The sequence below is a fragment of the Pongo abelii genome, chromosome X (assembly GCF_028885655.2).
Source record: "Pongo abelii isolate AG06213 chromosome X, NHGRI_mPonAbe1-v2.0_pri, whole genome shotgun sequence".
Classification (NCBI taxonomy): Eukaryota; Metazoa; Chordata; class Mammalia; order Primates; family Hominidae; genus Pongo; species Pongo abelii.
Window position 1 is genome coordinate 70,816,047 of NC_072008.2, and position 18,351 is coordinate 70,834,397.

At 39.2% G+C, this 18,351-nt stretch overlaps 1 protein-coding gene across 6 annotated transcripts in view; it reads left to right on the forward strand.

The window, feature by feature from the left end:
- Positions 1-18,351, forward strand: part of HEPH (hephaestin) — a 102,179-nt gene that overhangs the window by 17,661 nt on the left and 66,167 nt on the right. For all 6 annotated transcript variants that reach the window (XR_008518091.1, XM_024240984.3, XM_024240982.3 and 3 more), the window contains exons 5-13: positions 382-564; positions 1,705-1,959; positions 4,155-4,323; positions 5,525-5,661; positions 7,112-7,243; positions 9,693-9,904; positions 10,852-11,002; positions 12,561-12,773; positions 15,383-15,596. Coding sequence is in view for 5 of the 6 variants with exons in the window: in XM_024240984.3 (XP_024096752.1) it covers positions 382-564; positions 1,705-1,959; positions 4,155-4,323; positions 5,525-5,661; positions 7,112-7,243; positions 9,693-9,904; positions 10,852-11,002; positions 12,561-12,773; positions 15,383-15,596 (1,666 nt within the window). In the remaining variant the exon portion in view is untranslated. The remainder of the gene's footprint in view (positions 1-381; positions 565-1,704; positions 1,960-4,154; positions 4,324-5,524; positions 5,662-7,111; positions 7,244-9,692; positions 9,905-10,851; positions 11,003-12,560; positions 12,774-15,382; positions 15,597-18,351) is intronic.

The following is an 18,351-nucleotide window of genomic DNA, read 5'->3' on the forward strand; positions in this document are numbered from 1 at the left end:
GATATGGATAAGATTGAAAGTGTGGTCATCAGGGTTTCGGAGGGTTTTGCTGATAATAGGATATGTCAGACTTGAAGACCAGAGGGTGGCAGGAATGTGGTCAGGTTCAGGCCCTGGGTTGAAGACATAGGCAGGGATGGTGGGAGGGAATTATTGTAGATCCTATGTGTCCTAACATCAAGTCCTAGGTTCAACTGAATTGGTGGTTTTAAATGGGGAGTTTGGAAATGGAAATTAATCTAAGAGGGTTATATCCGCTTTTCTGTTGCTTACAGATTCTTAAGACCCCTCTCTTTCTATTCCTTTCTTATGAGTACCCCTTTCAGCTTACTATTGCTAAGGAAAGGATCTTCTCAAGGGAAACTTTCTTACTTGCCCTAGGAGCCCTGGATGGGAACTCCCCTCCTCAACGGCAGGATGTAGACCATGATTTCTTCCTCCTCTTCAGTGTGGTAGATGAGAACCTCAGCTGGCATCTTGATGAGAACATTGCCACTTACTGCTCAGATCCTGCTTCAGTGGACAAAGAAGATGAGACATTTCAGGAGAGCAATAGGATGCATGGTGAGTTGGGAAAAGTTGGCCACATTGTGACAGGGAACATTGTTGGAGGGTATTGACTGGGCCTAGTATTTGGTGGATGCTTTCACATACATAGTCCTTTTTAGTCATCACAAGGACAAGGAGTAATAGATGGCTCTTCCCTGTTTTACGTGTGAGGACACTGAGGCTCCTAAGATTATGCAGCAGATAAATGGCACAGCTAAAATTCCAACCCTGATCTCTCTGACTGCATAGATTGTGCTCTTGCCATGAGGCTATTCTGCCTCATAATGTGGAATAGCACACAGGCTGAAGTTATATAGTATATGCTCAATTACTTTGCTGTGGGTTGCCCACTGATACAATTAATTAATATTGATTTGTTTTAAAAAGGAAGAAGTTAGCAAAATTATCCACTTTGTGGAGAAAAATGGTTTCTTTCAAGCTACCTTGCTTATATCTCCCATCGTACTCTGTGCTTATGTCTATAAGGGCATTGACCATATTAATTAAATTAAAAAAGAAACTAAAGGCACAGAAGACCCGAGGCATGAATAGTGAACTGATTTTAGGAATATAAACAAGTCAGTTTTGTTTTTGTTTCATTAAGGAAGTCATTTACTGGCCATTTGTGACAGGGGTGGGCTAAAAACCATACGGTCCCCAAAGGAGGTGGAAATTCAGAAGGAAGATGTAAAGGATAGCTTGGATAGCTCAACTTTTTTTGAATTTTATACCAATTGATTATAATAGCCATGTTAACTAGTCAGCCAATTTGACAATTGTCCTGTGGAAATTTTTAGAATGAAACCACCCTGAAAGAATAGCCTGCAAAATAACTAAATTCCTTAGAGAGCTTCTTCACATTTCTGGTTTGGAATATTGGCTTTAAGCATTTATTAGCTCTATGGCATTGGGAAAGCAGTAACTTCACCTCTCTGAGTCTTGGTTTTCTCTCTCTCTCTTTTTTTAATGAGACTAACGATATCTGCCTATTTCTCAGGGATGTTTTTGAGATTTAAAGAAGGTAATACATAGGTCAACACAGTGTGCTGTTTATAACCTCATTTAAATGTTATCTATTATTGTCAAATGGTAAGGCTTCTTCCATTTGGCTGTCCTTTCCGAATCCTGATATTTTCTTTGGGTTTTCTTTTGCAGCAATCAATGGCTTTGTTTTTGGGAATTTACCAGAGCTGAACATGTGTGCACAGAAACGTGTGGCCTGGCACTTGTTTGGCATGGGCAATGAAATTGATGTCCACACAGCATTTTTCCATGGACAGATGCTGACTACCCGTGGACATCACACTGATGTGGCTAACATCTTTCCAGCCACCTTTGTGACTGCCGAGATGGTGCCCTGGGAACCTGGTACCTGGTTAGTTAGCTGCCAAGTGAACAGTCACTTTCGAGGTGAGATCCAACATTTCTGACCCTTGGGTTGTAAGAGAGAGATATGATAATGGTCAAAGGAGGCTGGGTTTCTGGCCTGAAGCCATAAATAAGTCCTCCAATTTAGGCATCTTGGGATAAAGGATAGCACACTAGATTAGAAGTCAGGGGACCCAGGTTTTTTCCTGAATCTGCTGGGAAACTTGCTGGATAATTTTGGGCACATCTCTCTGTGTTTAATCTTCCCCATCTTGAATATAAGATAGCTTGGGGATGGATAGGTAGACTTTTAATCAGCTTTTTATTATTTGCTTAGAATTCTAAACAATTAATACCTGGAGACATTTTCAACATATTGAACAGGGAGTGAAGGAGAGATTAATTAAAAGAGAGTAACATTTCTGTAGGAGATCATGGTGCATTGTGGGTACATAGTTACACTCTGGTTGGAACTCAATAGCAGTAGGAGTGGAAGGTTTTATTTTCAAAGGGAGAAACATTAAAGTAATGTCATTGTAGAGCAGTGTATTGAGGAGCATCAGATGCATCAGAGGGGAGGAAGAGCATATGAGGCAATGGAAAGAATAGTAGATAAGTGGTTAGGTTTGAATTGTAGTCTTAGGTTTGTGAAAAACTTTATATGACTTTAGACAGGTGCCTTTCCATTTCTAGGTCACATTTGCCACATCCGTAAAATGGGAAAGTTGGTCTAAATCGTCTCTTAAGTCCTCTTCAGCTTTCATTTTCTATAATTATTTGATTTATGGTAAATTAGAAGGGTGTCAGAAAAATGATATATGAGTACTTGAAGTGGATTTTAGTAGATTAGGAGTTGTAGACTAGTAGGATAATAAATCTTGGGTGTTAGGTTTGACACAATAGGGACCAGTTACATGTGCTCCATTATCCAGGGTATGTCTTAGCCCCAAAGCTTCCTAGGTAAGAGACTATGAATATGGATTGGGATTAGAGATGCAGCATGATAGTGGAATAAGCATGGACCTTAGAGACAGACATGCCTGGATTCAAATCCTGGTTCCATCACTTGTTTAGCCACCTTTGATAAATCATGTCACTTCTCTGAGCCTCTTAATAGAAGTAGTGATGTATACCTCATAAAATTGTAATGAGGTTTTAGAGTAAAAATGTGATTTTGAATCTTAGAGAATAGGGGGATGATGTAACCAAGATAGTAGATATAAGAAAATAAAATGAACACTTAAGATCTGTAATTGAAAGATGAGAGTTTAAGTCTCAACTCCACCTCTGACTAGCTGTGCAACCTTGGGCAAGTTATTTAACCTGTCTGACCTTTAGTTTTCTTCATCTGCAAAAGGGGACATTAAAAGTCTTTTTCATACAATGGTTGTAAAGATTGATAGAGGTAACATGTACTCCCTGGGACTGAAATTTTGAAAGAGATGTAAAGCACCTGACACAGAACCTACCTAACATAATACATGTTGAAGAAAATGAATATTTTTTTCCTCTCCCTTCATCATACCTCAAGTTTCTAATTTACAAATTTCAAATCTCCCTGGGATGCTGTGAGACACTAATAAAATAATATAGCTGAGTGACCTCTATAAGTTGCTAAGCCAATATAAGACAGTACTATCCATTGCCATTATGACGCAATATAGTGTATTCCACATTTGAAAACACTACTTAGAATCTACATTTTCCTTACAGTCCCAAGTCTGAAGCTTTATCTTCACTGATAGAAGATGTTCTATTATTTTGGGAGCTTCCCAGTTTACAAATAATTAACCCCTATTTTAAATTTGATGCTCCTACCAGCCCCATGAGGTAGATTTTCCTATTCTCTCCTTTGGCAAAAGAGGGAAACTCAGATTGAGGAAGTGACTTGCCTAAGGTCCTACAGATAGTGCTTAAAGCTTGGGCTTGAACTCAAGTTTCCCTACTTCCATCTCTGTGATGTTGCTACAATGTGAGCCTTTATGCAGAGGTAGGAATGAGGATCTAGTAAATGCATCAGTGGTGGTATAAGCGAGTGGAGGTACTTGAATTCTACCCTGGACACTCTCTCTCAGCCAGGCACTTTAAGAGTGAGAGAAAGTGGCCCATTTTGGAGCAGGAGTAAAGAGAGTAGTGGAGTGTGGGAGGAGGAAACACTAACAGAAGGGGGAAGGTGAGTCCTCTGGGTTAAAATCCTATTAGATAGAATGGGGTCAGCCATAATGTTCTTCCTTCAGATGGCATGCAGGCACTCTACAAGGTCAAATCTTGCTCCATGGCTCCTCCTGTGGACCTGCTCACAGGCAAAGTTCGACAGTACTTCATTGAGGCCCATGAGATTCAATGGGACTATGGCCCGATGGGGCATGATGGGAGTACTGGGAAGAATTTGAGAGAGCCAGGCAGGTAAGAGGCAGTGGGATCCCTCTCTTTACTTCTGGGTCCAGCTCCAAACATTTATTATCTTTCTTCCAGAAATCTCTCACTTTACTCAGGGATCCAAATCATTGTCTGGCTGGGGTTACATGAACCAACTGTTAGCCAAGTTCTTGTGGCCCCCTGGAGAGCTTGCTCTTGGGGAGATACAGGTAGCAAAGCTTTTTGTGGGGTTATTCCATATCCCCACAAAGGGTCCAAGCAGAGTTTGAAGTTGGTCTTACTATAATTCCTGGCCATTTTCATAAAGGAAAGCCCAGATGGGACCAGTTCTTGTATCAGTTGAAATAGCTTTTTTCCCAGGTTTCTTCACTTTACCCATTATTTACCTCCTTGCTCCTTCATTTCTTTTCTATAATCTGATGAGGCATTTGAGCAGGGGTATAAAAAGCACTCTGAGAAATGTAGGAAGAGAGGCAACCTGCTTTTTGGCTATCACATGCCCATTCTTTTGAAGGAATTTCTCCAAGTTCTCCTGCCTCATCCATGACCCAGATGTGGGCAAGATAGAGTAGGAGGTTAGTGCCCTACTCAGTTGCTGGGTCTTAAGTCATACCACTCACTGGGCAATGGATGATGACAGGTCTTCCACAGAGGAGGCACTTGATAGATAACTAAGAGAGGGGTTGGGGGAAGATCCTTCATGGTTATACTTCTAGCAGGAAATAATAGAGTACATCTGGAGAAAACTTGGGAAAGTTGGTGTTTGAGTCTCAGCATGGATTCCACGATTTCCAACTGGGCTTACTAACATAGTGGGCTTTCATTTTGGAGTGAGAGAAAGGATTATTAATACCTAAGGATGATTAAGGACAGATGTAGACTATGAATCTCTGGAGGGCAGAACTGGTCCCAGTGCCTGGAAATTATAAGCAAGAATATTCCAGCTTACACTAAAATGGAATTCCAATAATTTAAAATATCCAACAGTAAAGGAGATTGTCTCCTCTGGATATGAGTTTCCTATTTTTGGAAAGGCTCAAGCAGAAGCTGTATATAACTTTCTAGTGGTGCCACCAAAGGAGATATCTTCACTGGTGGGAGTTAACTTAGATGAGCTCTGAGGTCCTTCCTAAACATAAAGATTCATAACTTGATGATACTAAGGGTGAGATGGGAGTCTATTTGACACCTAATGAAATCATATCATATTTTCCTTTTTATACATCAGTATCTCAGATAAGTTTTTCCAGAAGAGCTCCAGCCGAATTGGGGGCACTTACTGGAAAGTGCGATATGAAGCCTTTCAAGATGAGACATTCCAAGAGAAGATGCAATTGGAGGAAGATAGGCATCTTGGAATCCTGGGTGAGGAATTTTTAAATTATGAAATTCATTTACTAGAGTCAGAGAATTGAGGAAGACTTTGAAACTGAGGCCTGGACATCACTTAAGAGCACATTGTAGACCAGCATCTCCCAAAGTGAGTCTATGAGATGATTGTTTTGTGAAAGAGTTATGAGTCTGAATGTGTTTGTAAAACCATTAAGTTAAGCAGTTAAATAGTGCTTTTTATGCTACAGGATTTCTAAGAGCCTTAGGTTTATTTTTTTTTATCATGAATCTCCACTTTTTTTCAGTGAATGTCTTCCAGTACCACTGATGTACAGTACACATTTTTAGAATTCCTTCTCTAGAAGTATTCGTAAAGGGCTACATAAGGAAGTAAGACTGTATAGGTTCTCAGCAATCTGGGGCCAGTAGCAGATTGGCATGACATGCAGACATACTTGAAATAGGAATGCAGAATAGGCTTAGAGTCTGAACTTGAAGAAAGTATCTAGAAGGGCTAAACCAAGGTTAGATGTGGTTTAGTAGCATGATGGAACCAGAAAATAAAATAGGCCAGATGGAAAAAAACTTTGGAAATTAATATAATGGACCATACTCGGGATAGGTGTGTGCCAGTTGATTCTAGATCTGATAGTGGACAATGGATCTTATATCAGCCGGATAAGGAGATACAATGAGGAGAAATCCACCATAGGAAAGAGAGATGGTGGTGAGCCTGAAGGAATTATCATTGGCTGGACTTCAGTATGAGTGCCCAGTCTTTGAGATGAGGTGAAACATTAGATGTGGAAATTGAATAGGAAACCAAGCTAGAAACTCTGAAGGGTTAGAGCCAGAATAAGTGCTCAGTTTTGGTACTTTTTGTCTGCTTCAAAGATGACCTAAGCTAGATTACATGTGGTGGGTAGTGAAGCTCGGAAGAGTCCAGGAGTTGTCTGTAGATTACCTAGTCCAGTGCCTGGATAGAAGATATCATATTTCTCTTTGCTCAGAATTGGTTTCAGATTGAGGCAAGCACAGATCTTAGGTTCACAAAGACATGTAGCTATGGGATCTGGGACAATAAAGTAAGTGAAAATGAGATTGGGGCTGACAATGGGATGAGAGAAATTGCTGGCCTCTGGTCCTGGCTGAATGGCTAATCAACCATTTAAATTTGCATAGGTAAATTCCACCTCTCTCAGCTGAAATTTTCTCATCTGTAAATTGGCATTAATAATTCCTTCCCTATATGCCTTAAAATGATGTTTGAGAATCAAAATAAGATAATGGATTTTCCAGTGTTTTCTGTAACTGTAAATTGCAATATACTTGAAAGGGATTGTTCTTATTATTACAAAGAAAAGAGTTTTTTATTTTCTTCTTCACTTTCACTTTCCTTTTCTTTCCCTCCTTCTTCTTCCATTTCCTTCCTCCCTGTTTATCCCTTTCATCATTCTCATTGTCTCTCCTTCCCATTTTCCAGGGCCAGTGATCCGGGCTGAGGTGGGTGACACCATACAGGTGGTCTTCTACAACCGTGCCTCCCAGCCATTCAGCATGCAGCCCCATGGGGTCTTTTATGAGAAAGACTATGAAGGCACTGTATACAATGATGGTGAGCCAACAGGGTTTCTAGTAAATGTGGGCTCTAGGTGGTACCATGTGTCTCTAGAAAACAAATAAATGGGAGATGGGGAGGATTAAGTAGGCAGAATTAGTTGTCATATGTGGATGTTGTTGAATGAATGAATAATATAATAGTAAAACAGAGCTAGGCTTCAATAATAAGAGAAAATTTCTTTTAAATATATTTAAATGTATCCTAATTTTAAAAATAAGTTTATTATAGAACTCTGAAAAGCAGACAATTACAAAGTAAATAAGCATCATTTATAGATTGTCATATAAATTTTGATATACCTTTAAATATTTTTATGTGCTTATACAAGTCTATATACAGAGATATGTGATCATATGGTTTGTACAGTTTTGCATCCTACTATTCTCAGTTACCATTGTATTGTGTTTGTTTTTCTATGTCATTATAATGCTACAAACATTTTAATGACTATAAAACACTTTATCTCAAGGATTTGTCATAATTTATTTACTTTTTCCTCTATTGCTTGGACATGTAGGCTTTTTCAGTATTTTTGAATATTGTAAGTCAGGTTGCAATGAATGAATGCATATATCCTAGCTTGCATTTTGGATTACTGTATCAGGAGAGAATCTTAGAAGTGAGAGTATTGTGTAATTATTTTTTTACTTTATCTGAGAATATTAATGCATGCTAATACTAGCCAAAATATAAAAGAAAAACTGAAAGCATAAAGAGCAAAGTTGCAGACAAATCTAGAATGAACATTCTATAAGGCAACTGGTCTAGTCTCTTCAAGAAGTCAATACCATCAATGAGGAGATTAGAGACATAACAAATGAAATGTGCAAATTTTGATTGATTCTGCTTGTAAATATAGCTTTAGGAGACATTTTGGAGATAATTGCAAAATTCTTGATATAGACTGGATATTAGATGTTATTAGGGAATTTTCTTAGGTGGAATAATGGCATTATAATGACATAGGAGATGTGTGCTAATATCATGATGTTTGTATTCTACTTCCAAGTGATTCAACAAAAGCAAACAAAAACTGTATGTATGTGTGTGTAGATGTATATACACATAGAGTAGATAAATAAAGATGGCAAAATGTTAGCAATAGACTCTAGGTGATAGGTTGATCATTGCACTATTTTTTAAAGTTTTCTGTATATTTGAAAATTTGAAAAGTAAGAAATAATGAATGAATAAGGAAAGATAGGTTAAAACCATCCTAAATTATAGCCCCTTGTTATAAGCTATACTAGAAATATCCTTCCATATGTTTCTTTGAACGTTTTTATAAACCTTTCTTCAGAATATATTTTTAAGTTGGGGAATTGCTATATCAGAGGATAAGTACATTACAATTTTTGGTACCTACACCCAAATTGCTCTCTGGAAAGATTTGCAATCCTATCAGTTTAGAGTTCCATTAGCAGTACCTGAGGAGGACTCCTTTTCTTACAACCTCATCAGCACTGGAGAAATCTTTTTAATCTTGTCAAAATGGCAGTCTTGTAGGCAAACGACAGCATCAACAAAACTCACTGTTGTTTTGATTTACGTTTGTTTGATTATTTCATGTTGAGCATTCAGTATTTATTGCATATATTATTCTACTTGTGCATATGAACCTTTTAAAGAAATAGCTTTGTCTACATTTTTGTGTACTTTTTTTTCAAATTTTGTCTACATTTTTTTTCAAAAGTGTTATTCCCTTTTACATTTACACTCTTCATAGGTGAGTGAGTAGGGTAGGTGCCATCTAAACCACTTCTCACCATCATGCATTATTACAATTTGTAAAATCTTTGCTAAATTAATTTGTAAAAAAGTTATGTAGCTATTTTCAATTGTACTTCTTTGATTACTGATGGCATGAAAATTTGAAAAAGGTCTGTGCATTGCTTGACCATGTCTTGTGTCCATTTTAGAAATTACAGCCTTTGTGTTTTTTATATATATGTATATATATACATACATACATAACATATACACACCCACATGTACATAATACATATTAAAAGAAAAAAATATTAAATAATCAGAGCTGTTCAAAGATGACATGGACTATAATGGCAGGTAGTGAGTCCCCCATCACTGGAGAGTTTTAAGCAAAAGTAGGGATGTAAGAGCAAATTAATGTATGTTTTCAAGTGAGAGATGTTCCAAATAAGTCTTAAAGTCCCTTTTTAGTCCCAGGGTCCTATGATTTTGGAAAACTGAAACATAGGGAAGATTAAATTGCTGCATTTCATATAGCAAGTAGTGGCAGAATGAGAAAATAAACTCATCTCTTGACTCTTTGACCAGAGTTCTCCTCAATATTCAATATTCCATGTTGCTGCTACTGCTGCTCCAAAATGCCTTTGTAGTTCATAATCTTTATTTCACTGTTTGGAGCTGATGATTCTCATTCTAGTCAATCTAAGTAATGAGTCCCTTATTTTCCCTACAGGCTCATCTTACCCTGGCTTGGTTGCCAAGCCCTTTGAGAAAGTAACATACCGCTGGACAGTCCCCCTTCATGCCGGTCCCACTGCTCAGGATCCTGCTTGTCTCACCTGGATGTACTTCTCTGCTGCAGATCCCATAAGAGACACAAATTCTGGCCTGGTGGGCCCGCTGCTGGTGTGCAGGGCTGGTGCCTTGGGTGCAGATGGCAAGCAGGTATTGTCAAGGTTATGTGGCTGGAAAGCCTGCTGGGAGAAGGACGAAGCTGGGTTGCTGGATAGGAGTTAAGCATGGAACTGGGTTCTAAAGTTTAGGGAATAGAAGAAAAATAATCAAGCTGGTCCATCAGAAATTAATAGTTGGTGACCTCATGCTATCTTGCATGTTATTTTTTGTACTGACAAATATATATCTTCCTTAGCCTTGCAGATAATTCATGATATCCTTTCATCATCTTCTCCTTTCCTCCCTCCTTCCCTCCTTCCCTCCCTCTCCCTTTCCCTCTCCCTCACCTCGGTGGCCCCTAAACCTTGCTCCTGATCCATAAATCTGCTTTAACATTTGCTTGTCTTCTTTTGTATTCAGCTGTGTAACATGGGTGAGCTACTTAACTTCTCTTTGACTCCATTTCCTCATTTGTAAAAATGGGATAACGGTGGAAGAAGACACCTTGGATTTCTCTGAAGATTAATTAAAATAATCCATATAACGTGCTTAGCACAGTGTCTGGCCATATTAAGCACTCAGTAAATGTTAGTGGTAACAATAATTACCACTGATATTACTTATCTTTTATTTTCTAGTTTCCCCCCAAAACCCTCCCCTGCTTTTATAGCCACCTCCCCTCATTCCTCTCCCCAGGTGATTACCAGCTCTCTTCTTCTACACTCTATACCTCTTATTTCTTATCCTATGCTCCTTCCCTGCCCACTTTCATACATTCTTCCCTGTCAGGCTTGTCCTTTTATTCTGACCTTCTTCTCTCATCTGCAATTTGAGGTTACCTAAGGGAAAACTGCTGCAGCTCTGGATAGGAGGTATGGGCTCAAAATGGGAAAAGGAAATGGGAAAGAATCTGGAATCCCTTGATCTGTAACGACACAGTCCACAACTGCTGAAAATATTGTCATTATTCCCTCTACTTTCTTCTATTGGGCCTGCAGAAAGGGGTGGATAAAGAATTCTTTCTTCTCTTCACTGTGTTGGATGAGAACAAGAGCTGGTACAGTAATGCCAATCAAGCAGCTGCTATGTTGGATTTCCGACTGCTTTCAGAGGATATTGAGGGCTTCCAAGACTCCAATCGGATGCATGGTATGGGGAGTACTTTTGCCCTGGGCTAAATTGAGGGTCCCAAGTAAAATCTAACTTTAACCGTAATCACAACCAATCCTGAAAACACTGATTTTATTGGTCATCTCTGTCCAAGAGGCGAGCTAGATTGAGAGATTCAACCAAACACAACAGATCTTATACTTAGTACCTTTGGGTGCTGTGTCCTGTATTACACAGTATGGGGGAAACTGGAAGAAAGTACGGCAAAATGAGGGTTGTGCACAAGAAATCTACAAGAGATTGTGAAGAATAAGCCAGATGATACCTTTCAAATCTTATCTCCCCTCTTCCTTATATTTTAGTACCTTGGCCCCCCACCCCATACTCCAGCCAACTGGGGCTATTTTTCTTTGTGAACATGCTGATTTCATGCTTTTGCAGTGCTGTTCCCTTCAATTGAAATGCTCCATCTCTTGGTTCCCATTACTAGTTAGTTTCATCATTTGGAAAAAGTAAAACCATCTCATGAGCAAAGTTCATTCCAGTTAGAATTTACTGAGCGCCTAATTGGTACTAGGTAATGTGCTAGGTGCTCAGGCAGTCACATAGATACAGAAAAAAAATGTTATGCTTCCTGTTATGTCAATCCAGTGCAGGAAATAGATTTGTAAGTAAATCACCAGAAAGTATATCAGTTACAATCCATAGCAACTGATACTGCAGAATTTTGTGGGATAAAAATTTCATGGATCAAAGAGAGAGTAATAACTGCTTTACAGAGGATATCTGAACAAAGATACGATGGGTAAGTGGTAGGATGCCATAGAAAGAGACCATAAGGGAAGTTTATTCCAGAAAGAGGAAACTATGTTAAAAGTCAACAGGTATTATAAAAGCACCTACAATGTTTAAAGCTTTGGTAATGCAGAGAAAAATAGAGCTCACAGGACAATGGTGTGTGTGTGTGTGTGTGTGTGTGTGTGTGTGTGTGTATGGAAGAGGATGAGAGGACAGACTACAGGTAGGGGTACCAGAGAGGAGGCTATTTTAGGAGTTCAGGCCAGGGAGGATGAGGGCCAGAACCAGGGCAGTAGCAGTGAAGATGAAGAGGAGGAAACAGGTTGAGAGCTGAAGATGGAATTTTCAGATCCCCAACACGTTATGAGGGGGTGGAAAATGAGATCAATATGGAAAGGGAACAATCAGAGTGGTTGTAAATGGACCAGAAAGTATGTTGCCACAGAAACCAAGGAAGGAGAGTTTAAAGAAATAGGGAATAGGAGAGATTGGTGTGTGTGTGTGTGTGTGTGTGTGTGTGTGTGTGTCTGTTTGTTGTAGTGGAGAGTAGTTCAGTGTTGTCAGGATGTGGATCATGGTGGAGGTGAGGCCAGAAAGGACAGTTGAGTGCTCATCCCAAAGACAGAGGTATTCATGAGTAGAGTTAAAGTGGCATAGAGAGCAAGGCAGAGGAGTTGAGGATGACTCAGCAGTTTCAAGTTGTGTGAAACCATAGTCCATAGCTGATGCCATGCTCCTGGGCAGTGCTGGAGTAGTCTGGTCTCATCTCCCCACCTTGTCTTGTGTTTTTGTTTTCCAGCCATTAATGGGTTTCTGTTCTCTAACCTGCCCAGGCTGGACATGTGCAAGGGTGACACAGTGGCCTGGCACCTGCTCGGCCTGGGCACAGAGACTGATGTGCATGGAGTCATGTTCCAGGGCAACACTGTGCAGCTTCAGGGCATGAGGAAGGGTGCAGCCATGCTCTTTCCTCATACCTTTGTCATGGCCATCATGCAGCCTGACAACCTTGGTAAGTGCCTTAGCGGCTGGCCCTAGAGGCTTGTTGGGTATAGGGCTAGGAATGGGGTCGGGAAGAGGGAGGGATGGTGAAGAGAAAAGAATAGGCATGTTGAGGATTGTAGGAAGTTTTAAAAAAACGCTTGTCTTTTTCTTCTTCAATGTGCTCTCCATGTTCTGGTTACTTGGATTCCCTACTCAGCTGCAGGCAGAATAGAGTTAGTATAAGGTGGAGGAAGCTCTCTCCTGGAACAACAGAAGGGAAGTTGGGATGTTGCTCAGCTTTAGTGAAGTTCTTATATGGCAGGGAGTGGACTTGACCACACAGAGATTTTATAGGTACAGTACTTTTATTGGGAGGAAGGTCAATAAAATGCACTTATAAGTGCTATCAAATTGATATTCTGTGAGGCTTTCTGCAGACTCTCTCATTTCTGATCTCTCCCTCTCTCTTTCTCTTTCTCCCCATGATGTGCCCCACCCCCTGCCCCCTGCCACCCCGTGTGTGTGTGTTTGTGTGTGTGTGTGGTGACGTAACAATTTCAGCCTGGAAATCAGAACACAGGAGCCCTAGTTCAGACTCTTTCATTAACTTGCTGCGTAACTTTGGTCTAGTTACTTCCCTTCTCTCTAGCTAGATTTCTTCCTTCCTTGATTCTTCCCTTTCTGTCTTCCTTCCTTCTGTCCTTTTGTCCTCCCTCCATCTCTCCTTCCCTCTATATCCTTTTTCTTCCTTTTATGAAGATATTTGACTATAATGTTTCTTCAGATTCTATGTATTTCTAGCATTTCATAATGGAGCAGTTATCTTTTCTTTAGTCCCTATGGTGTATTTTTTTTCCAGCCATTAGATGGCAATAGTGTTTGTAAGAACAACCTGTCAGCTCCACGCAGTTCCTATTAAACTTTTGTTTTACTCCTGTAAATTCCATTCATATTTGGGGGGAAAAACATCCTTGAACAAGTGTCTTCAACACTTTAATAATATTAACCTAGTCCTGAGTTTGACAAACACTTGACATAAAGCTGGTCTTCTCAGAAATAGAAAGGACAATTTGGAGGCTATTGCAGTTTTCTCTGTGAGAGAAGCTTGTGGCTTGGACTAGGGAAGTGGCAGTGGAAATGACTAGGGAAGTGGCAGTGGAAACGAAAAAATAATTTTGAAGGAACTGCTGATAGGATTTACTGATGCAATAGATAAGGGTGGTAAGGGAAATAGAAGAAGTAGATGTGGAAAGAAATGAGTAGACCCTTTCTTTCAAGGTGTTTATAAACTAGTAGAAGGGATCATTTTAAAAGAGAGGGGCACTTAGCCCTTTAACATGTGGTTTAGATATAAAGTGCATTAGAGGTGGAGAGGTGAAGAATGTAGAACTCTATTTGGGCCAAAATAGTCAGGGAGAGCTTTCTGGAAAAGAAACATGAATTGAGTCTTGGATAATGAGTGGACTCTCATAGACACTTGGGGGTGGGGTGGGCAGGTAAGTTCCAGAAAGTGGGTAACAAAATGAATGAAGATTTCAAGGTAGGAATGAATGAGATGTGTGAGAGAAACAGAGTTCCATGTAGTTGGAGTGCTAGTCGAGTTTGAGACAATGTGTGGGAAGCGGAACTGGATTGGTAGTTTGGTGCCAACTCATAGAAGGCTTTGAAAGCTAGGAAGAAGAGTTTGTAGTGATGGGATAACCACTGAGCAGCAGATTAAGGAAACAATGAGAGTAATGTTCTAAGAAATTTAGCTTCTTTTGATTGACATTGAGTTTGAGTATCCTTGAGGTAGAAATTTGGAGCTTAAGATCTGGTCCAGGCAACTCCACAACACAGACATTTAAGACTGTTACCTGCGCATTCCATTGTAAAAAACGAGTGAAGGACCTTCTAAAGCTGTCTTAGGTAAGCATCCCTCTGCAATCAAGACATTCTCTTTCTTTTTAGCTAACTATTGAAGTCTACTTTATTTCTTTGGTACTTGATAGGAGACAACTCATCAATGTTTTTCTTGGAATAAGAATTATTACAGCTATATTTACTTACTTATAGCATCACTTAACTGAACATTTAATATGTTCTGTACTAAGCACTGTTCACAAATTATTGTGTTTAATTGTAAAACAACCAAATAAAGTAAAATAATCCTCATTTTACTGATGAGGGAACTGAAAAACACAGAGGTTTAGCAATTGCCACAAGGTTTTATGTGTGTATATATATATACACACACACACATAATATATTATATATATATATGATTTATATATAATAAATGAAAGATAGGGTTACCAACCATGGCAGTTTGCCTAGTACTGAGGGGTTTCTAGGAATATAGGACTTACAGTGCTAAAACTAGAAACACCCTGGAAGAAGTTGGTTATTCTAGTGGCAGAGTTTAGTTTTAATAAACCCAGTGTATGTAGCTTTGGAGCTGGAGCTCTTAACCTTTGAGCTCATTACTCTCAATAAACTTTAAATACTCTTTTATCTATGTGTAGTTAAGGCAAGAGCCTTATCTGAGACTCTCTGAAACTAACTATTTTCTGCAGTATGCCTAGGGAAAGGCAGGAAATCCCCAGGCACCACCCAGGGGTGTTCTGAGTCAGATTTTTCTCTCTGATCCTCCCTCAGGGACATTTGAGATTTATTGCCAGGCAGGCAGCCATCGAGAAGCAGGGATGAGGGCAATCTATAATGTCTCCCACTGTCCTGGCCACCAAGCCACCCCTCGCCAACGCTACCAAGCTGCAAGAATCTACTATATCATGGCAGAAGAAGTAGAGTGGGACTATTGTCCTGACCGGAGCTGGGAACGGGAATGGCACAACCAGTCTGAGAAGGACAGGTAAGGCTTCAGAAATGGAGAGATTACACTTTTAGAAAAGCATTTTGCAAATGAGAATACTGAAATTCTGAGATGAGGAGACTCTTTTCTCAGGTCTCCTAATATGATACCAACAGATTTGGGAGGTGAGGCTATAATGCAGCTCTTACGAATTCTAGCTCACTGCTGCTTCTATATTGATATAGGGAAGGAATAAAGCTTGCCCACACCTTCACCCTCTTAATCTTTGTCTCTCTTCTTTCAGTTAGCTGGAAGTATTTACCCTGGGACTTAAATTTTACAGGATTTACTCAAGGGATTGAATGTCTCAAGCTCAGCTGTCCCTTGACAAAATGGCATTGCATTTATTAAGGTACAGACTAAGCTATGTAGCAGAAAATGTCTAAAACAGTGATTTAAATATGATAGAATTTTATTTCTTATTCACATAATAATACAAATATGAGCAATTCAGGGCTGGCAGGTAAACTCTATCATCCTCAGCACTTGCTTTCCTTTCTGGGGCCAAGATGTCTGTTCCAGTTGTAGCTATTCCCAGCTATCATGAAGAAAGAAAGAAGTCCAGGGCAAGCAGCATTGACACAGCATGGAAGTTGTATATACTCTGTTGTTCTGAACTAATTATTACAGCCATCATTGGCTGCAAAAAGAGTCTGAAGGATGTAATCTCTAATTAGTCAGCCATGTGCTTAGCTAAAAGTTAGGTGATTCTATCACTAAAAAGGAAGGAGAGAACGGAAATGGAGATACAAATTAGCAGTCTCCACTACTTTGTTTTTGGTGCTGTCACTACACTTTAGCAATTTTTACTCTTTATGTTGTTTGTTGAAGGTTGAAATCTTCCTGCTAAACATCTAAAAATTTTACTTTATTTTTAATTCTTGATTTTTGATGTTCAGATAGACATACAATTATCAAAACAAAACTCCATGGAACCTACATTAAGTTTTCTATAAACAGAAGCAGATAACTGGGCTGGACATTTTTTTGAAGATTCCATCTATCACCTCTGTCTATATACATGCTAAAAGGAAAATATATTACTAATTGATACTGACTTTGAAAACACTAATTTAAGCCACAATTGAATTATCAGCAACTACTGAGAATAAAATTTGACTTTATGTAGAAATCAGTTATTTATTTAGTTCCTCTCATTTGTTTCTGATCAGAACCCAGTGAGATACATCTAACAAGATCTTATAATTTAAAAAAAAGAAAAAAGAAAAGAGATATTTACATCAGTTTTTAAAAAATATATTATTAGTTGCTAGCATTCAGGTAGGGCCCAAGTGAGAATAGTTTTTTTTTAATAATTTGGACTTTTATTTTAGATTCAGGCAGTACATGTGCAGGTTTGTTACATGGGTATATTGTGTGATGCTAAGTTTTAGAATATGAATGATCCTGTCATCCAGGTAGAGAGCATAGTATCCAATAGTTAGTTTTTCAACCATTTTCCCCATCCCTCCTCCCCCTTTAGTAATCCCCAGTGTCTCTTGTTAAATCTTTCTTTTAATTAATTTCAACTTTTATTTTAGGTATGGGGGTACATGTGCAGGTTTGTTACATGGGTATATTATGTGATGCTGAGGTTTGGGGTACAGATCCCATCACATAGGTAGTAAGCATAGTACCCAATAGTTTTTCAACCCTTGCCCCCCACCCCAATTTCTATTGTTGCCATCTTTATGTCCATAAGTACCCAATGTATAGCTACCACTTATAAGTGAGAACTTTTTTGTTTTCTGTTCCTGCATTCATTTGCTGAGAAATTAATGGCGTCGAGGTACATCCATGTTGCTGAAAAGGACATAATTTCATTCTTCTTTAAGTCTGCATAGAATTCCATTGTTTATATGTACCACATTTTCTTTATCCAGTCCACCATTGATGGGCACCTAGGTTGATTCTATGTCTTTGCTATTGTGAATAGTGCTGTGATGAACATATGAATGCATGTGTCTTTTTGGTAGAATGATCTATTTTTCTTGATTTTTTTTTTTTGAGTTAGAGTCTCACTCTGTCACCCAGGCTGGAGTGCAGTGGTGTGATCTTGGCTCACTGCAACCACCACCTCCTGGGTTCAAGCAATTCTCCTGCCTCAGCCTCCCAAGTAGCTGGGACTACAGGTGCACGCCACCACACCCATTTATTGCCCATTTTTAATGGGGTGATTTGTTTTTTGCCTGCTGAATTGTTTCAGTTTTTGGAAATTTTAAAAAGTGTCTTCCCCTCTCTGAGCCTGGGTATACTCATCTTGAAAATGATGCAGTATAAGATGAAAGAACAGGACTAGAAAACGAGGGAGGGAAGGAGCAGCAGACTTGAATCTAAATCCTGGCTCACTTTCTGACTAACAATGTCACTTGTAAAATAAGTCCTGTCATCTCTGTGCAACTGATTGCACCTCTGGCACCTACCTACCCCATAGGCCTATTAGAAATATCAAATGATAAATCTGTTTGTAAACTAGACAGAATCCTATAAGGAGAAAATCTGTAAGATTTCATTCCCCCCCTATGTCTCACCATCCTTTGCCCTCTGGTTGCAGCAGTAGTTAATACTTTCCTGCCACCTTGTACCTTGCCTTTTGTAAAACTAATTTCATCGAGACATCATTAGGGCTGGAGCTAAAGCCTATGGCTTCTGATTCTTAGCCCAGTGCTCTTATAGTATGAATTATGTACCAAATTTCTATCTGGATAATGGCAAACAAGGAAACCTGCTATCCTTTTTTTTTTTTTTTTTTTGA